General features: G+C 35.1%; 1 protein-coding gene across 7 annotated transcripts in view; it reads left to right on the top strand.

Annotated features, from left to right (window-relative positions):
• The window catches only part of TTLL7 (tubulin tyrosine ligase like 7), a 149,724-nt gene that overhangs the window by 70,285 nt on the left and 60,187 nt on the right, over positions 1 to 19,252 (top strand). For 6 of the 7 annotated variants that reach the window (XR_003124393.3, XM_025417860.3, XM_049111759.1 and 3 more), the window contains 6 exons: positions 4,153 to 4,317; positions 9,025 to 9,183; positions 14,194 to 14,288; positions 16,443 to 16,590; positions 16,676 to 16,749; positions 17,764 to 17,899. Coding sequence is in view for 6 of the 7 variants with exons in the window: in XM_025417860.3 (XP_025273645.3) it covers positions 4,153 to 4,317; positions 9,025 to 9,183; positions 14,194 to 14,288; positions 16,443 to 16,590; positions 16,676 to 16,749; positions 17,764 to 17,899 (777 nt within the window). In the remaining variant the exon portion in view is untranslated. The remainder of the gene's footprint in view (positions 1 to 4,152; positions 4,318 to 9,024; positions 9,184 to 14,193; positions 14,289 to 16,442; positions 16,591 to 16,675; positions 16,750 to 17,763; positions 17,900 to 19,252) is intronic. The other variant, XM_025417861.3, reaches the window with a different exon arrangement.

Consider the following 19,252-nt stretch of genomic DNA (forward strand, 5'->3'; position numbering starts at 1 on the left):
GGCAGAAATATAGACAGAGGGAGAAGCAGGCTCCCAGTGGGGCGCCTGATGCGGCACTCGATCCCAGGACCCCAGGATCACAACCTGAGCCATAGGCAGACACTCAACCACTGAGCCACTCAGGTGCTGCTCTATAGATATTTTTCCATTAAGATTTCATTTGTGCAGCCATATATTCATGGATGAAAGTCATAACTGAAGTTTATGGTTTATGAAGGTCAAACTGTAACACTTTATTATCATAATTTATCATGAAAGTAAAAAACTTCAATTTATTATATATAATAAAAGTTTAGTTAACCTCGACCCTATTTTTGGACCTCCTAATTGTAGTAAAAATTATAGTTAATTAAGTATTGTTTCCCATTTTGTCAAAAGCCTGGTTATTTTTCTCCTCCAATGTTATGTGCATAGCTAACTGCACAAAAAGTGCTCATATTTTAAAAATTACATAATGACTGATCATAAGCATTGCTATATGTTAAATTAATTGAAAAATGTTGTAAGTCTGGCAAGGGAAGAATAAGGGAACTGTCAAAGTTTTTACTGGAAAGGAAGATAAAAGAATAATCTCTTTAAAGGTCATAAAGTGTGAATATATCCAGCCACCAAGTAATATTTGAACTCTACTGCATTCTAGGCATTTTGCTGGTTTTGGAAAAACAGTGACCAACAGATACAGTGCTTGACCTCTCAAAAGCAACAGTCTAGTGGGGAGGCAGAAAATAAAATAAGCAATTATAATACCTGATGGTAAGTGTAATGGTCTAAGACACTGAGGGTGCTATGGCAGTGCATAGCAAGGACATCTAACCCAGCTGGAGATAAAGTTTAAAGAAGGAGTTTATGAAGCAAAATATGAATAATAAAGGATTAGCCAGTTTGAGGGAAGGGTAGGGTGGGTAGGGTAGTCCATAGAGAAAAATGGCTCATGGTATGGTGTGTTTGGAGAAAGCAGTCATGTTCAATATGGCTAAATACAGACTATGAAGGGTGGGTGTTCAGAGATGAGGAGGAAGAGCCTGGAAAAAGAGAAGGAAAGGAGGAATGTGATTTTTGTCTTAAAAAGGTCATCTGGTCTGTAGTGTGGGGAATGTGAGAGATGGATGTAGATGTAGATGGATGGAGAGGTGAGGGTAAGGGAGAAGGTATTTTCTAGTCTAACCACATGTGGGAAGAAAGATGGCCTTATCTGCAGTAATAGCAGTAGGGCTAGCCTAAGAATAAGAACTTAGATTTAAGATATATCTATGATAACATGGATAATATTGCTGTAATATACTGACAGGTTGGATCTGTAGAAGAGGAAATGGGAGAGAGAAATGAAGGATAAAACTCAAGAATTTTGGCATGGGCAGTTGGGTGGATGGGGAATTATTCACCGTGACAGGAAATACAAGGGCTTGCAGAAAGCTGGTGTGCTTGGTTGACATGCCTGAGCAGCCTCCAAATGGAGCTATGCTATAAGTATTTGGGTGTATAGCGTAGGTCTGGAGTTCACGAGAGAACCAAACTATAGGCCTAATTTGAGACTTGTCAGCTCTTAAATTATAATTAAAATAACTGGTGGGGTAAGAATGGGTTATAATATATTCTAATGCAGATAGTCATGTTTTGAGAGAAAAGAGTAAGGGAAGATATAGCAAAGAGTAAGATTTGGAAGCTCATTTAGATGGTAAAGTGATTTATCTTAATATCTTAAATTATATGTATGTGATTTGCTTAAGCACATTCATAAGGAAATCATAAGGAAAGTTTGGAAGTCAGGAAATGTAGCCTCTGTGTCTCACTTTGCCAAGTGCTTTTGAATCATGTAATCTTGTGGCTTTGGCTCACATGTACAAAGAATTATCTTCTCCTGTGTAAGTGTCAATGTTCCTTATATATCTTTAAATTTTCTTTTTTTAAAAAAGATTTTATTTATTTATTCATAAAAGACCCAGAGAGAGGCAGAGACACAGGCAGAGAGAGAAGCAGGCTCCACGCAGGGAGCCCGATGTGGGACTTGGTCCCAGAACTCCGGGATCATGCCCTGAGCCAAAGGCAGACGCTCAACTGCTGAGCCACCCAGGTGTCCCAATATATCTCTAAAATTTCAACGTTCACCTTTTTTGACTTCACAATCAAATTCCTAGATTAAGATACGAAAAAAAAAAATGAAATACAAAATATTTTATCTAAAGTGTGATCACAATTATGTAGAAAGTAAGCTTAAAAAATGGCTGGAAAAAATAAATCAAAATGTTCTCATTGGTTTGTTTTTGGATTGCATACTCTTACATATTTGTTTCTTCCTGTTTCCAATTTTTAAAATAGTGAACATGTATTTTATGAAGAGTTGTGTATGTTTATAAGAATTAAATATTGGTAAACTACACGTATGGAGATCATAAGACACAGAATTTCAGGCATTGAAATATAATAACCATTTATTTTTTGCTAACAGTTTAGCAGTCGGCCAGTTCTTCAAAAGTTTTGTATATCCCAATTCATTGTATTGAACCTACATGCTAAAAAAAAAAAAAAAAAAAAAGAGTAGAGAATAGTTATATCCTTCTCATTCCCTGCAGGTTGCTATTTGGTTTATAGCTATCTTCACTCCTTATGGCCAATGTCCAACTGGCAATGAATTGCTTAGAAGATTTTTGTTGAAGTAGATGTGAAACTGGAATTTCCAATCCTACTTACAAAGATACTGTTTTAAGAAAAATGCACAGTTCCATTTCTTACTCATTTTTTCACTAGGATAGCTATAGTTTTTATCATTGTTGTTATTCTTTATTTTAAGAAATTATTGCCAAATGGAGAGCCCCTCAAAAACTTTCCAACCTTTTTTAAAATTGAAAAATGATTTATATTTTAGCATTATATAGGAAATGCTATGGGCTATGGTTTGATTCCTTTCCTTTTTCTTCAAATCAAGCAGTTATGATTAGACCAGCAGAAGATTTATGCTCTTTCTTTTAAAATATCACTTAATTTAAAGCTTTTTCTAAGTTTTGTTAGGTTAGGGACTATGTCTGTCTTGCTTATTTTGTATTTACAGTGCCCAGTACCAGTTCCTGCAGGTAGTAAATAGGTACGCCTTAAATACTGTTTAGTGAATGAAAAAATAAATTCTTAATTAGTTATGAGCACTTGGGTTAGTAAACAACATGTAGCTCAAATGATCAGTTCTGCACATTTGCTTCAAATGTTACTGTAGATCTAAGCTAATTGCGGTGAAGATAAAATATGATACAAATATACTTGGCTATTTGTATCTTAACCAAGATAATGATAATGTACATGAAGTATATATTCGTTGTGATGCAACATTGCTATCCAAAGTAATTTCTGGGAGTAGAATCATGAGGGTAGGATAGATAGATTTGATGAATGTTTATGCTAGGTTGATATGGAACCATTAGATGTGTATTAGTTGACAATACTGAGAGGTTTTAAATTTTGGATTCTTTTTCAAGCTTAGTTGAGGATAACAGTATCAACAAATGTAAGAATGTAAAGAGAGTAAGGCATAACAGCTCCTAAAAGGAATACTGTAAATTTACTGTTAATGATTACTGTTAATGACTCCACAGCATCGGGTGGTGCTTCTGTCTGCTGATTCTAAGTGCACTCTGTCTCTTGAATGAGTTCAAGTGGCTTCCCAGCCCCTATGGGAAGGCAGAGGTTGTGTTTGGTAGGCCTGCCTTTTAGTTTATACTACTTACTTGAGATTTCATTTTTTATTTTTCTTTGAAAAAAACATAGAATGTTCTCTCAGAAAATTCTCTTTCCAAAACAAGTTTGGGTGAGAACTGTGACTAAAAACATTAAAAACAAATTAACAAAAACAGCATTTTTCTTACTTAGCAGTGTATAATTTCACATTTTCATGTAATTATTTATTATTATTATTTTAATACTATTTATGGTAGATATATTTTTGAATAATATGTAAAGTAACCTTGTAGATGACTACATTTATAATTCTTTTATTGGAAATGTGCCATTCCATTTAATTTGAAAATTACCTAAATCATCCTGAAATTGTTGATCTATATATTTTATGCTTAAAATTGTCTTTCATCCTTGGTTCCCTTATTCTGTGAAACCTCACAGTTCTAGAGTCTCATAGGTGATAACAACTTTGGTTCTTACTTGTTACAGACCCAGTTATACATGCATCTAACAAACTACTCTGTGAACAAGCACAATGAGCGTTTTGAAAGGGATGAGACTGAAAATAAAGGCAGCAAACGTTCCATCAAGTGGTTTACAGAATTCCTACAAGCAAATCAACATGATGTTGCTAAGTTTTGGAGTGATATTTCAGTAAGATTATGCCATTTTCACAATTATAACTCTTTCCTCAGGTTAATTTAAAGGATCATCAGCATTTTAAATGAAGAAGAGATTACATTAGATTGGGCAGATAAAACGTTTTCATGAAGGAAGTGGGAATTGTAACAGATCTTGATAAGCAGTATTTTTACTGCTAGGGATGGGGGAGAGGGAGTTCTAGGTGCAAACAAAGCATAAGTAAAGGCGTGGATGTACAAGAAGAGTGATAAGTGGCTGGGGTTGGCATGGATGGTATTTTTGGGAATTCTCTGGGGATTTGTGGCTGAGACAATATATGGAGGCAAAATTTTAGGTCCAAAAGATCAAAGCTTAACTTGGTGTAAGCAGTAAGGATTCATTCCTTCCAGATTTTCAGAAAGGAGAGTAATAAGGCCAAAGCCTATGAATTTAAAGGATAAGTCTGAAAAATGGGTATAGGATGGGTTCGAGTATAGACCAAGAGTAGGTAGAGGAAGGCACCTAGAGGAAGTTTAAGTGAAAAGAATGGCCCAAAATGAACCACAGTAGAAGAGATAACAGGTCAACTTTGAGGTTAACTCAATGTCCAAGAAATCAGGGAGAAGCATTCAAATGTTCCTCTGCAGTTTTAAGGAGGAATTATAGGGAGAAGGATGTGGCTTTATTTGAAATAGAGTAGAAAGGAACTTATTTTGAAAAGAGGTAGAGCTTAGTTTTATAAGTGAAGGGAAAGAGTTCTGTTCATTCATTTCATCCAGTCATTCAGTAAACACTTACTGAACCCGTAGTATAGGCTTGTTTCTGGCTAATAATCTGAAGATTTAGAAGATACAGTTCCTCAAAAAACTTAGAGTTTGGTAGGAAAGACCCACACAAAAATTGTTAATAAAATGTAATTTAGCATGTACAACAACAGAGGCATGCATTGGATTCTGTGGGACTGTAGAGGAAGACCACATATGGTGGCTTTCTGTGGGCGAGAATAAGAGGAGGGCTGCCTGGAGGTTTTGATGCCTGGACTAAATTTTTAAAAGATTATGAGGCTATGACAATGAGTTCTAACGAGACTTATTGAACTTGAAATGTTTTCTCAGGTAAAAAAGATTAAGTAGTCAGTTAAAAGTGTACATTTGGGATGTAACTGATAATTAAAGCCATGGCAGTGGATGACATTGCAAATGATATGTGTAAAGAGAGAAAAGGAAGCAGATCTGAGGAGGTAACCTAGGTGAAACTGACTGTTTATTAATCCTAACAGAAGTATCACAATGGTATTCAAAGTTAGAAGAGGACTTAATATGATAGACTATGAAATATGATTTAGCTTTCCTTGGGAGCAAATACGATATAATTTAAATAAATCTACCATGAAAAAGGACATGAAAGTTCATAGCCGAATTTGGTTCTTTCGGGAAAATCAGAAAAGCTAGCATTATTATATTTATCTCTTTGTTGTTTTGTTGGTTGACATTTTTTACACCTTATTTTCTATATATCACAGAATGTAAATCCAGAGACTGTTGGGTGTCAGACAAGTAAAAAGGAGTGAAATGGTCTGGATAGAAGTAAATAGCGTGTGCTGGGAACTGTGGTAATTTGAAGAGTGTAAGACATCTGAAGGAGGTGGATACTATTCAGCACCAGCCTTTTGGTGCCACATGGTATTTTGGGTCTAGTGTGATTCATTCTTCTAATTTGTCAGTGGAAGCTCTAAGTCTCTTGATTTATAAATAAATGTTGGCAGCATATTCAAAACTTTTTAGAAATTCAGGGGTTCCAGCAAAAATGTTTGTCAGCTGGATTTTGTTAGAGACCCACCAACCTGTTAACTTTCTATTCTATCTTCCTGATAGTCTAAATACATCCAAATAAGAAATTTGATTATGATAATGCTGTGTTTATCTACTTATTTACTACCAATGCCTATTTTGCAGAAATTTAAAAAATATTTTAATAATGTTAATATTTAATAATAAAAATATTTAATAATGATAATTTATTATATAGCAAGTTAGATGCATCAAAAGGGTGAAATTTGTTATTTTGAGGCAGTAGCTTGTTGATGGGAGATCATTTATGATGATACCTGATGATTTAATGAACAGATCATTTGATCTCAGTGAGAACAAGAAAGTTTTATATGCTATGTGATATTCCTTTTTCTTTACGCAATTTTTCACTTCCATGTGGGTTTTCACTTCTTTGGAGAAGTAAGTCCTTGTGAAAAGGTGGAATTTATTGAGCTGCCTTGGTGAAGAATGTGTAGAGAAAATTAATCAGAGAGAAAAATTGGTTTTAAGTGGTACTTCCTCTACATAATTAAATTAGATAGAAGGTATAGAAGTAAGACTAATATAAATAAGAGGGTAGGGAAAGGAACCTTTCTTTTAGAGCCTAAAGTATAATTTTCATATATAGCTGGAATATGGCCAATGTGCATCTATTAAGCTCTGAAACATTTATGATCTCTTCTATAAATGGGTAAATTTTGTATTATTCTTGCCTACATTAGTTAGAATGTATAGTAACAATCTACAAATAAGCAATTATTTAATACTTAATAAACTTATTAACTTTCCAAGCACATATTTTATAATTATATTTACTTTTATTAAGAATTATATATAAAGGTATATGCTTAGCATGAGTTAATGAAATAATATATAAAAAGGGAAGAGTTTGAGAAGGCAATCAGTAAATTTTTCTCTTAATGTCACAGTTTACAAAGTTCATGAATTTAACTTAAGACTACCCCCCCCAAAAAAAATTTTTTTTTCTAATGACCTTTCTTGGGAGGGGTAATTTATCTAAAAAGTAACTATTTATGAAAACTAACTTATAGTACCCCCTGTATAGCACAGAGATATGTATTTTGTGCAGATCAAGAACGAATAAGAAATCAATAGAAAATCAAGCCATGGTGATTACAATTATAATCACTCATAAAACCATCCTTACTGAGTGCTTTTTATATATTTTAGGTACAAATCTACAAATCATATTTCAAAGCAATGACACTATGCTGGACATTCTCAAAAGCATTAGTGGAATTTGATTTGTGTTTGGTTCTATCATCGCTGATTTTCAAATATACCTGCAGTCTTGCCTTGCATTCCTTACAAATGTGTGTTTTATGTAGAATAAACACAGATTTATAATTCAGGGTCTATTAATATTCACTCTCCCCATCCTGCCTGTGGTGTTTCATGCAGACACTTATTAGCCAAAGTTTTAACTTTCTTTTTTTTCTTATTCTCCCGTGGCTTCACTAATGTATTGAAAGACTTACATGAAGTGGTTTTTGGTCTTTTTATCTTTATATACTTTAGTATTACCATCAGTTTTTTATTTTTATTAAAATGTTCTGAGGATAACCTTTCATGGCATCTCTGATACCCCAAATATGATCTGGGTGGGGATTCTGGGTGACAGCAGAATTAATTTCTGTGTCCCATTTTTTTCTCCCATGTAGTGACTATTGCTCCCATCATGTAGTGGAATGTTTTGTCTTTGACTTGACGTATGAGGTAGTGTTCTGGAGGAATGGTTGAAAACTATAACAATGGTAGTAGTTAACGCTGAAGGTTTACTCTGTTCTAGACACTGTGCCAAGAGCTTTACATGGAGTCTCATTTTGTCTTACATCAGTCTTTTGCAGTAGATGTTATTACTATTTCCACTTTACCTTTGGGAAAAGTAGGACTCACAAAGTTTAAGCAACGTGACTGAGGTTGTACATATAGCAAGTAGCAAACCAGGGATGAACCCGGAAAGCTTGACGTTGGAGGCGAGTTCTTACCTGCCATGCTATATCGCCTGTACCTGTAGAGAGGGACTTAAAAAGACAATATATTCTAAGAAAAAACCCCAGCAAGCAGTTTTTCCACAATCCATAGCTTGTTCTTAAACTTCAATAAACTCTTTGTTTTGTTAGCATTAGTAACTCACTCTAGTAGTATTGTGTGTCCTCCCAGCAGTTGTGGACAGCTATTTCTGTAGTCAGCAGGACTCTCATCTCAGATAAACCTTGTGAATTGCAAAATCATCACCACACACAGAAGCCCACCTCTCCTAGGTTCTGTCCCTCCTGCCCTTACAGCTTTTGTCTATGTTGTTTGTTGTAAGGAGAGTGCTTTACTCTCCTTAGAATTTTTTTCCCCTGCCACTCCTAAACCTTTCTGTATGGTTTCTGAGAAGGCTAGCATATGATCCTAGCCTTCTTTATTTAACAGACAGAAGCCACATTTTATTTTACTTATTTGTTCACAAGTATTTTTGAGCATCTACTAAATGGCAGGCACTAGTGTTGGCAAGGACATGGCTCTAACAAAACGAGAAAGATCAGCTGATTCTACTCTGCGTGAAGTGGTGCAGTAAGAGATGACAGTGGCTACCTTTGACTCTAGGGTCACAGAAGGCCTTTCTGAATGTCAAGGCCAGGTGTGGGAGTATAGGGAACAGTGTTCCAGAAAGAGGGAACAGTTAATGCCAGGGGCCCTAAGCAGGCAAGCATGGCTGGAATGTAATGAGCAGGGTAAGAGTTGCATGAAACGGAATCAGAGCAGCGGCAGGGGCCACATGCCATAGAGCTTTGTGAACTTGGCCAGGGTGCTGGTTTGTAAGTCCAGGCCTTATTTCCATATATGTAAACAAGACACAAAAAAAGTAAGGCATTTTTACCTTTTTTTTTTTTTATTTTTTAAATCACTATACGTGCAGGAATTGGTTGTAAAGACTTTGATTGTAGCAGAACCTCATGTCCTGCATGCCTATCGAATGTGCAGACCTGGCCAACCTCCAGGAAGTGAAAGTGTCTGTTTCGAAGTCCTGGGATTTGATATTTTGTTGGACAGAAAACTAAAGCCATGGCTTCTGGAGGTAAGGCATTTCTTTAAGAAAGAGAAGTTACTACTGTTCTTGTGCATGAACGCAAATGTTTTTTCAATGTGTACTTGGCATAGTTGACTCATGAACTGAACAGAAAGAGGCCTGAATGGAGCATGTGGGAGGAAGAAAACAAAAATTCAAAGAATAGAACATTTCCAGGAATTGACGGATATGTGTTTGATATTACTTTTCCCAAACTAAGATCGATTGAATTTCTAAGCCAGGACTTTTGAATATATGTGTGAATCTGCTTTTACTGATTTGTTATCTACTTTCTCCACTATTTTCCCAGCCTCACGGCCTCTACCACTTCATGACTTCTGGATGTTGTCTTTCCTCTGTGTGGGTGCCTGGGCTTCAGGACCACAGCCTCCTTGTCTTCATTGGGTTCCCCATTCAAACTCTCCAAGAAGAGAGAGGCTCCGATTGGTTCATTAATCAGTATTCAGTACCTCATACCCCAGCTGGCATGGATTCTCCTTAAGGCCATATAATATGCCTGGGGCTCCTCTCATGTCCAGACTGTTAACTGTGTGCTTTTGGGTTTGCTGCCAGCTTCTGGTATGGTCAGAGTCATCATTACTTTTCTCTCATTATCATTTACTATTAGGGAAATAAAGAAATGATATAAGGAAAAAATAAAAATAGTCTCTGTTCAAGATTTTTGTACCTTCCCTTCCAGTCATATTTATGTTACATCCAGAAGAAAACTTAGAAGTCTTGTGATCCAGTACTATCCCATTCAGTAGTTCCCTCTCCAACCCCTGATCTGGAGTCATGGAGTGCGTTGGCACAGAACACTGTGTTTAGGAAACTTTATCAGCAAAATATCACATACCCAAACACTCGTGTTTACTAGATTAGTTACATTATGGAACATATTACTATAGAGGGTCCAATCAACAAGTACCTTTCATTTTAAGCTGATTATTTTTTTGTTAATGATTTTGAAGTTGGAAGTTCCATCTGTAACTTGAAAAAGCAAATTGAATAAGTGATAGATAATCAAGACACTCAAAATATATTTTTAGGAAAGAACACTTTCCCAATTTGAGGGCTCATGGTTTTGTGTGTGTGTGTGTGTGTGTGTGTGTGTATGTGTGTATATGTTCAATTTCCTATGTGCCAGGAAAGTATATTCTATTTCCAGTCAAATACAGACATCAGATGTTCAAAGTTTGCTCTTGCGTGGGTCCTAGAAATAAGATAAATGTAAGGAATTTTGCTTATAATTTTGCTTCCTTCATTACTTAGATATGAAAGCATTTGACTCTGTACCTTACTAAGGCGTGACATTTTCTTCCTTAGGTTTCCTTCTTTGTCTGCAATTACCCCTTCCTGTTTTTTAACTTTATTTTTTTTTTCCTGCTCCTGCTACTTGCCTTTTATCTTTGATGGGGTGGGGAAGAAGTGAAGGCACATGCATGAAGTGGAATTGAAACTATAGCAGGGAATAATGACTATGGATAACTAGTGTTTAAAGCATTTGTCTAACTGGAGCTTTGTATGAGCTTGGTAAATCGGAATTGACTGAGTGGTTGGATTCTGTATTTTTTTTAAAGGCTCAAAACATTGTTTACATTAATATTTCTTCATACTCTACTCTCCTCTTCATCATCACGTCCAGATCAGTAACCATTTAAAAACCCGACAATAATCAAAAGCTAGACAGCACTGTTTGCATTAACATATTTTCATTTTTGATTCATTACTTCATCATTTTTCCAGATCAGTCAGAACCATTACAAAAACTTTACAGTAAGCAATAACTATGGATAATGAACATTTGTTATATTAAAACAATTAAAAGAATCTTATTTAGATCTTGCTTCTTTGTGTTTTCTCCCAGCTGCAATTGTAGTGGTTCTAACATATGTTGTTAAAAACCTTTTGGCACCATCAAGTGGAATAAGATAGAAGGTGCATCTGAGAATATGATAACTTTTAGTTAACTGGAATAATTGCAGGTAATGATTCATAGTAGCAAAATTGCAGAAATTTTCAAGCACAGAAACATTTTTTTGGGGAAAAATATGGAAATTGGGTAGGGTATGAATATACTGCTAATACTTTAATTACACTTGGATTAATTTCAATAAGTCATTGTGTCGGGGGTGGAGATACAAAAAGACAGAATATTTATCCTGGCCGAGTGGGGACTCAGATATGTCTCATGGTAATAGTTACAAGGATAAGTAGGGAACAAATAGGGTGATTAATCTCCCTGTGTACAGGTGTGTATTTCACAATTTAAAATCTTTGCAGAGGAGGGAACGCCTGAGCAGAGTGTTTAAGGCTATAGAAGGTGTGGTGGGGACTGGAGGTTGGGAGAGATGGGGTTGGGGTGGGAAGAAATTACGCAGAGAGAACAGCGCTAATTAGGGAGCATAGAATCTATTATGGATACTTTGATATGTGCATGAAATGATTGCCCTTGTTTTGATAGTAAAACTATGATTTGGTTGGTCAATAAATAGTATTTATTAATTTAATTTGCTTTCTAATAGTTTGCAATTTTTGCATGCATTTACAAGCTACTGAACTTTAAGACTCTAACATCTACTGAACTTTGTTCGTTCTAGAATTGGGGTAGGAAATGAGAACCAAAGAAGCCATCCACATCACAGAGTAGAATTTTTTTTTAAAGATTAATTTTTTAAAAGATTTTATTTATTTATTCATGGGAGACAGAGAGAGGGGCAGACACTGGCAGAGGGAGAAGCAGGCTCCATGCAGGGAGGCTGACGTGGGACTTGATCCTGGGTCTCCAGGATCACAACCCGGGCCAAAGGTGGCACCAAACCTTTGGGCCACCAGGGCTGCCCTAAAGATTAATTTATTTGTGAGAGAGAGGTGTCCAATGCTGGGATCGATCTCACAACCCTGAGATCACAACCGGAGCAAAAGACAAGAGTCGAACACTTAACCAACTGGGTCACCCAGGCACCCCAAAGTAGGATTTTGACTGAATGGAACCTTGATTTTCAGAGTTTCTTCTGTCTCTAGTTTTTACTTTCTCATAAAACTTTTGAAAAATCCAAGATGTGAATTGAAAAAAGTTTCTCTACTTTTTCATGTATTAGTTTATCTTGTGTGAGTATATTTCTTCATAGACCAATTTCTTTTTTATGGTAATAGCAGGAATATTATGAGATAGATAAGAGAGAGTGTCTGAGGTTACTACTATCCTGGAGGAGGGATATGTCTGGTAGTATTCCAGATAGCAATTTTGGAATGGAGCATCTAAGGAATTCTATAAAGATAGATAACATTTCAGTGAACCGCTTAATCATTGGTTTCTAAATGCCTAGTTCATTCTATAACCTTATCCTTTGTAGCAACAGAACTATTGCTAATTGTATTACAAATTCCAGAGATTTGAATCAGTATGGACCGGTTGAAATTTTTTCATATAAAATGTGTTACTGTACCCTTTCTTCACACTTGTAAGAGGAAATCCTTAAGAGTTTTGAAGTTTCGAAGCAGATTCATAAACTACCTGCATTAAATTTTGCCTGGAATAAATGGATGTTCTTGCCATTACCTAGTTGCTCCCTTCTCGAGACCACATTGCATCGGCAGAAATATGTCCATCACCACCTAAATCAGCAGTCAGCAAAGGCATAATATAGTTTGGCCTATCCCTATAAGTGGAATACCATGCATCAAGATGATGGCATGAAAGGTTTTCATAATATATTGTTAAGGGAAAAACTTGGATTATAGAATAGTATTGTTAGTATAGGTATGTATTTGGAAGGTAAAATAAATATACCAATATATATGCATAGCAAATATTTATCATTTATCAAATGGTTAGCAATACCATTTATCAAATGGATAACAATCTACGAGGTGATGGGATTACAGGGGATCTTTTTGTTGTTTGTTTAGCTTCCATGTGCATACTACTACTTGTATTTTCTATAGCTGCCAGTTGTAAACTGCATACCATCAGTTATTTTGTCTCTTGTGGAATGGAATTATATAAGACAACTCTCTTCTATGACTATAGTGACATCGTGTTTTTTTGAGATAGGCTGTGAACTTAGGTGGTGGTCATGAAGCTAAGCTGGAGTTTTGAACTCAGCAGTGTTCTAGCCAACTGAGTTAATTAGGTAGTCTTCATAAACACTTGCTATTCCAGTTACATTTTTTTTCCAGTTACATTTTCATAGCAACAAAGACAAAAACAAAACTTCCACCTCTTGAAGTGGTACTATATTGTATAATGGATTTCAGGGTATATTCAGTTACTTTACTTTTTATTTTTCATCTTAATGAAATCCTGGAAATGATGTTGGAAAGAACACTCACAAATGGCTCTCTTATTCCCATGAGTCCTTATACAGTTAGAGAGGCTCATAGAGGTTAGTCTGAAGCTACCTTAAATAGTATCTTCTGAATTATATAATCAGTGGAAATGAAAATTGATGATTTAATTGTTTGATCCAGATAGGAAGAAAATAATTTATTTTTTTAGGCAGCAATAGATGAATTCATCCAGGAGATCTGAAGCAGTGAAAAGAGGGCACTGTTAGTTTCTACATGCTAAATAAATGCATAAATGATTACTTTATTGGTATCATGAATATTATTTTTGTTACATCATTATTGTTATTGTTAATACTGGTCCACTAACCTTTTTGTCAAGATAGTCACCTGTAACTTCCCTTAACTTACAACCAAGAATGCATGGAGTACTGGGCTGGAGACAGTGGCGAGTAGGGAGAGGACACAAATGCTGACCTAAGATCCTGAGCTAAGGCAGCAGGGGGAAAGGGGTGGTAACAACATTCATTTCCTTTCAACTCCTTGATTTAGGGTGGTGAGGAAGGGAGGTGTGGCAGTGGTAACTGGGCCATCTACAATGTAGAGCTTTGAGATTATTATAGTTTTCCTATTGGTTGGGGATCGTGCAGTGGTTTAACAAATATGTATTGAATATTAATTAACCTACCAAAATGTGGCTGATCTCATTGTTTTCTTTGTAAATTTCAGATTAATCGAGCTCCAAGCTTTGGAACTGATCAGAAAATAGACTATGATGTAAAAAGAGGGGTGCTGCTAAATGCACTGAAGCTACTAAACATCAGGTAAAGTATTTCTTCCATCATTTGGAAGGTTTTCCTCACTTTTGGCATAGAACAATCACTTGTATGTGGGATTGTTTTGTAATTTTTTCATGTTTTGTATTTTGAATTTCTTGATTTCATTCTTCAAACCCATTTATGTTTTCTTTTTGAATATCCTTTCCTCTCTACAGACTGCTTTTCCTTCTCTCTGTATCATGCTCTGAATCTACAGTAAATATGGTTAAATAACAGGGTTGGTATAATTATTCAATACAGAGCATAAGGTTGAATTGGAGAATACCTGAGGAAAATCTCTAGATTATCTTCTTCACCTTACAAGAAGAAGCAGAGGTCATTCAGGAAGTTAAAAACGTAACAACCCTCAAACATTTGGATTTCCTACCTTTCTGTTCAGAGATCTTCCCACTGTATCACGCAGCCTGGGTAAAGAGAAGAAAGAAACAATTGTTAAGGCAGGGTTAACCTTCCCGTTGAAAAGCATAGACAGGATTTCCTTTTTTTTTTTTTTTTTTTTTAAGGCTGGATAATATTCCATTGTATGTATATACCAGATTTTCTTTATTCATCTATTGATGAACATTTAGGTTGTTTCTATGTCTTGGTTATTGTGAATAATGCTGCAGTGAGCATGGGAGTGCAGAACTCTCTTCGTATCCTGATTTCAACTCCTTTGGATATATACTTGGAAGGGGGATTGCTCCACTAACAGGATTATTATTAGGCTGGTTGTAGTGTACATGATCATGGATCTCAAATATTTGAAGTGCTATTTTGTAGGAAAGCTTTTGGCTCCTTATGAAAGAAATTTGTTAGAAGTTTAATTGAACTGCCTAATGAAATAATGAGTCATCTGCCATTTTAAGTGTTCAAACAGTGTTTGGGGTGTTGGATTAAAGGACCTCTGAGGTCATTTAAACCCAGGGATTTTATGATTTCAATTGATTCTTATCGTCATTTAAAGAACTCTTAAAGAGTTGTGGGATGCTCCCAAGCAATTTATTTACTGTAAATAGTCCCAAGCATTTAGCAGATGCTTGCTTGAAGTAGCTTTATATGAGAAGCATTATTAAAAGAAAATAATAATTTTCCTTTTTGTTTGATAGATAAACTTGGTAAGAAATTTTCATATGGCCCCTTCTTTTGCTTGATCAAAGAATGCTTTGCCTAAATTTAACTGACATTTCAATTATCCTAGAAGAAATGAATAGAAGATATATAAAAAGTGGAATTTTTGTTTATTTAGCTTACATGAGTGCATCAAATATTTTAGATTATTCAGAAGTATACCTATACATATTTTTGTGTTTACAATTATTATATAAGTAGGCCTTATGTTTTTTGTTTTGTTTTTTTTTGCGTAACTTTGCCAATGATGTCTTTGCCAACCAATTCAGGACAAAATCTGTGGTGTTTTTGGCTTCTTAAAAGTGAGATAGTGAGAAATTTCTAGACTTAAAAGTAAAGGAAAGTTGGAATTCATTTTTCTTATTTTTTGTAATGTTCCACTAAGAGAATGTAGTACAATTCTTAACATTTAGAGCATGTGCTGATGAAGTTTACATTGCAGATGTGCCTTTTCACTCTACCTAGTTGGAGTGTGCCATGGGCATATATGTGTTAGATTTGTCTTTTAAATCTGCACAATTCTTAATACAATGTTTTACTTTTAGTATGGCTCCATGTATATCCCAAAATTCATTTGTAAGCATACATTTTTAATCTGAAGAAAATCCAAAAGAAGGTACACTGCTCAGAGTATTCCATCACAACCCCTGGGAGTATGGAACCTCCAGTTTACTATATGGAGACCCACATTTGATGGATGATTAGATGAATATGATGTATGGGTATATATATATATATATATATATATATATATATATATGTGTTTACTATATATATATGTTTACTATATATATGTTCACTAAATATATATAAATATAAATATATATTATATAAAAATATATTATATATTTATAATATAAATATATATAATATATAATATATATTTAGTAAACATATATATACTAAATATATATATATTTTATTTAGTAAAAACATTGATTCATATCTCCACTATGTCTCCTCTTCTGCTAATTTTCCTCATAGGGAGAAGATCAGGGCTTATTTGAATTCCTGTGTTTTATTTTTCAGGACCAGTGATAAAAGGAGAAACTTGGCCAAACAAAAAGCTGAGGCTCAAAGGAGGCTTTATGGTCAAAATTCAATAAAAAGGCTCTTACCAGGTTCCTCAGACTGGGAACAGCAGAGACATCAGTTAGAGAGGCGGAAAGAAGAGTTGGTATGAAAATTTTCACAATATACCTACAATTTGAACTGCATAATTCATTGCTCAGATTTTATTTGTAAAATTTCTTCATTTCTAGAAAGAGAGACTCGCTCAAGTACGAAAGCAGATTTTAAAAGAAGAACATGAAAATCGGCATATGGGAAATTATAGGTAACTGTGCTTCCATTTTCATACAGATTGAAGAAGTGTCAAAACAACTGTTCTACATTTTTAGCCTTTTAGATTTACTTTGAGCACTGTTTCATTCCTGCTAGCCATCTTCATGGGTGGATGTATGAGATCTTTTAAATCTGATACTATCCTGTGACCTTATTTACTTGTAATGTATTATTTTGAGAAAGTCAGGTTTTAGGTCTCCTAGTTTTCTTTCTGTCCATTCAGAGTGGTTGCTCTACTTTGTTTAAACCCAGATATATCAGGAATCAGGCAAATAATGAAAATGTTTTGAGGAGGCAGATATGAGACAATACAGAGGGGTGTGGACTGTGTTGCACTGGAACCCCTCCACGGTATCCTTTGACAGGTTAAAAAAGGACACCTCCCCCCAAGTTCCTTGTATTTTTGGAAAGACTGCCCATCTTCTCAAGCTTTGGCATTAGCTTAACAGAATTGGGAGATTTGGGGGCCACAGAGCTTCTTACTCTCTTGGTGAAACATTCTTTACTGCAACAACAAGCAATTCTTTCCATCAACAGCAACAAGGAGAACACATTCTTCTCATTCTATGTCTACCCTCTTCTCTCCTTTAGAGAGGCACATTCCACCACCCTAAAAGAGAATATCAAGATTAATGCCCACATTCTTGTATACGTCAGTAAACACATGGTGATTGCACAACTTCCAGATTATTTCTCATCACCTGCTCTCTCCCATGAAGATCTGTATTTCTTCGACTGCAATTCTCCAGCCACCTCTCCACAACCAAACCCTTATACTATGCCCTCTGAAGCTTTATTGTTTAATGACCATTCTCTAGATAAACTTTAACTTTTGTAGGTAACTGGTGAAAATTTGTGAATTTTTTATAACTGAATTCTTTATTTCTAGAACCTAGAAGAGTAACTGGCAGAGAGTAGGTTGTCAAGGAGTATCTAGGTAATTGGACTTAACTCTTGCACTACAATAGCCTCTTTTAAACAAGTTGATTTGTCTGATTTATTGTAGACGAATTTATCCTCCTGAAGATAAAACTCTGCTTGAAAAGTATGAAAATTTGTTGGCTGTTGCCTTTCAGACCTTCCTTTCAGGAAGAGCAGCTTCATTCCAGCGAGAGCTGAATAATCCTTTGAAAAGAATGAAGGTAAAAGAATGAATGTTTATAAAGAGAAAAATGAATGAAGCCAAATAATATGTTTTTAAAAACAACCCACAAAAAAAAAAATAAAAAATAAAAAATAAAAACAACCCACCTTAGTCCCACATATAAAAACATTTGTTTTAAGATGCACTTTCCTTTTATTTTAACAGATGGTAGTATTTCATAACCAACCAAGTGATTTCATAAATGAGATGTCTAACAGGACAAATTATACAGTAGATGTTGATATTACGTTGTCATATCAATCTATCATAATAAACATGTTTTCTTACAGAGATGTGTATATGTAACTGAATAAAAAATCCATTGAATTAACCTAATTGTTTATGATGCTCTCATTATTTGGATTGTAAGTGACATTATACAGTATTTTTTCCCTGATACACTGCATATACCTGGCATGTGAGAAGTAATTGAAACACACACACACAAACACACACACACAGAGTAATCTGTTTATCAATATCTTTTGATGCATAATAAACCATTTATTTGCTCATATTCTGTAATCTTGGCTGGGCTCAGCTGAATAGTTTTTCAGCTTGGCTTCCTTGGAGTGAATTTTATTAGTTGCATTTATGTGGAAGTTCTTTTTTTTTTTTTTTTCCTTTATGTGGAAGTTCAACTGGGGTTGGAAATCCAGGAGAGCTTCATCACATGGCTGTAGCCTCAGTTAAGATAGCTGGAACATCTGGGGAGCTGGCTCAGTGTCTCTTTCTCTTTACATGCTTCTTAGCAAGGTAGCCAGATCTTGTAACATGATAGCTTGGAATTTCAAAAGGAAGCATTTCAAGAGGACAAGTGCTAATCAAGCCTCTGCCTGCTTGCATTGTGTTTGCTAATGTCCCATTGGACTAATAAGCGTAGGTAGACTTATTTATCAAATTACTTATATTACTTATACTTACTTTATATTACTGGACATTTCACTATAGTAATAACCTTCCATTTTCTTGGATGCCTTGTTATATTGAGTGATTCTAAAGTTATAAAGCTTATTACAGATTTTACTTTTCATGCAAATTCTGCAAAAAGATGAAAAGCCACTTTCCAGTTGGCTACACCTAAAAGACAGAAGCAGAAGGAATTATGTGTATACTTCAATGCTCTTCTCTTCCAATAGTCTTTCTTTTGACATACACCAGTGTTTCCACCATTAGAATTATATCCTGTGGCCCTGTGTTTTCTTGATCAAAAGAGTGGGAGACCTTTGTTTATTTTTCATCACCTGTTCTGTACTGTTATTTGTTATTTCTGTGGATACACATCTATTTCATCTTCTCATTACTATGCTCCCCAACCCCTCTTTTTCTGCTAGAAAACCTAGGGGTTTGG

This window comes from Canis lupus, chromosome 6 (assembly GCF_003254725.2).
Source record: "Canis lupus dingo isolate Sandy chromosome 6, ASM325472v2, whole genome shotgun sequence".
NCBI classification, from domain to species: Eukaryota; Metazoa; Chordata; class Mammalia; order Carnivora; family Canidae; genus Canis; species Canis lupus.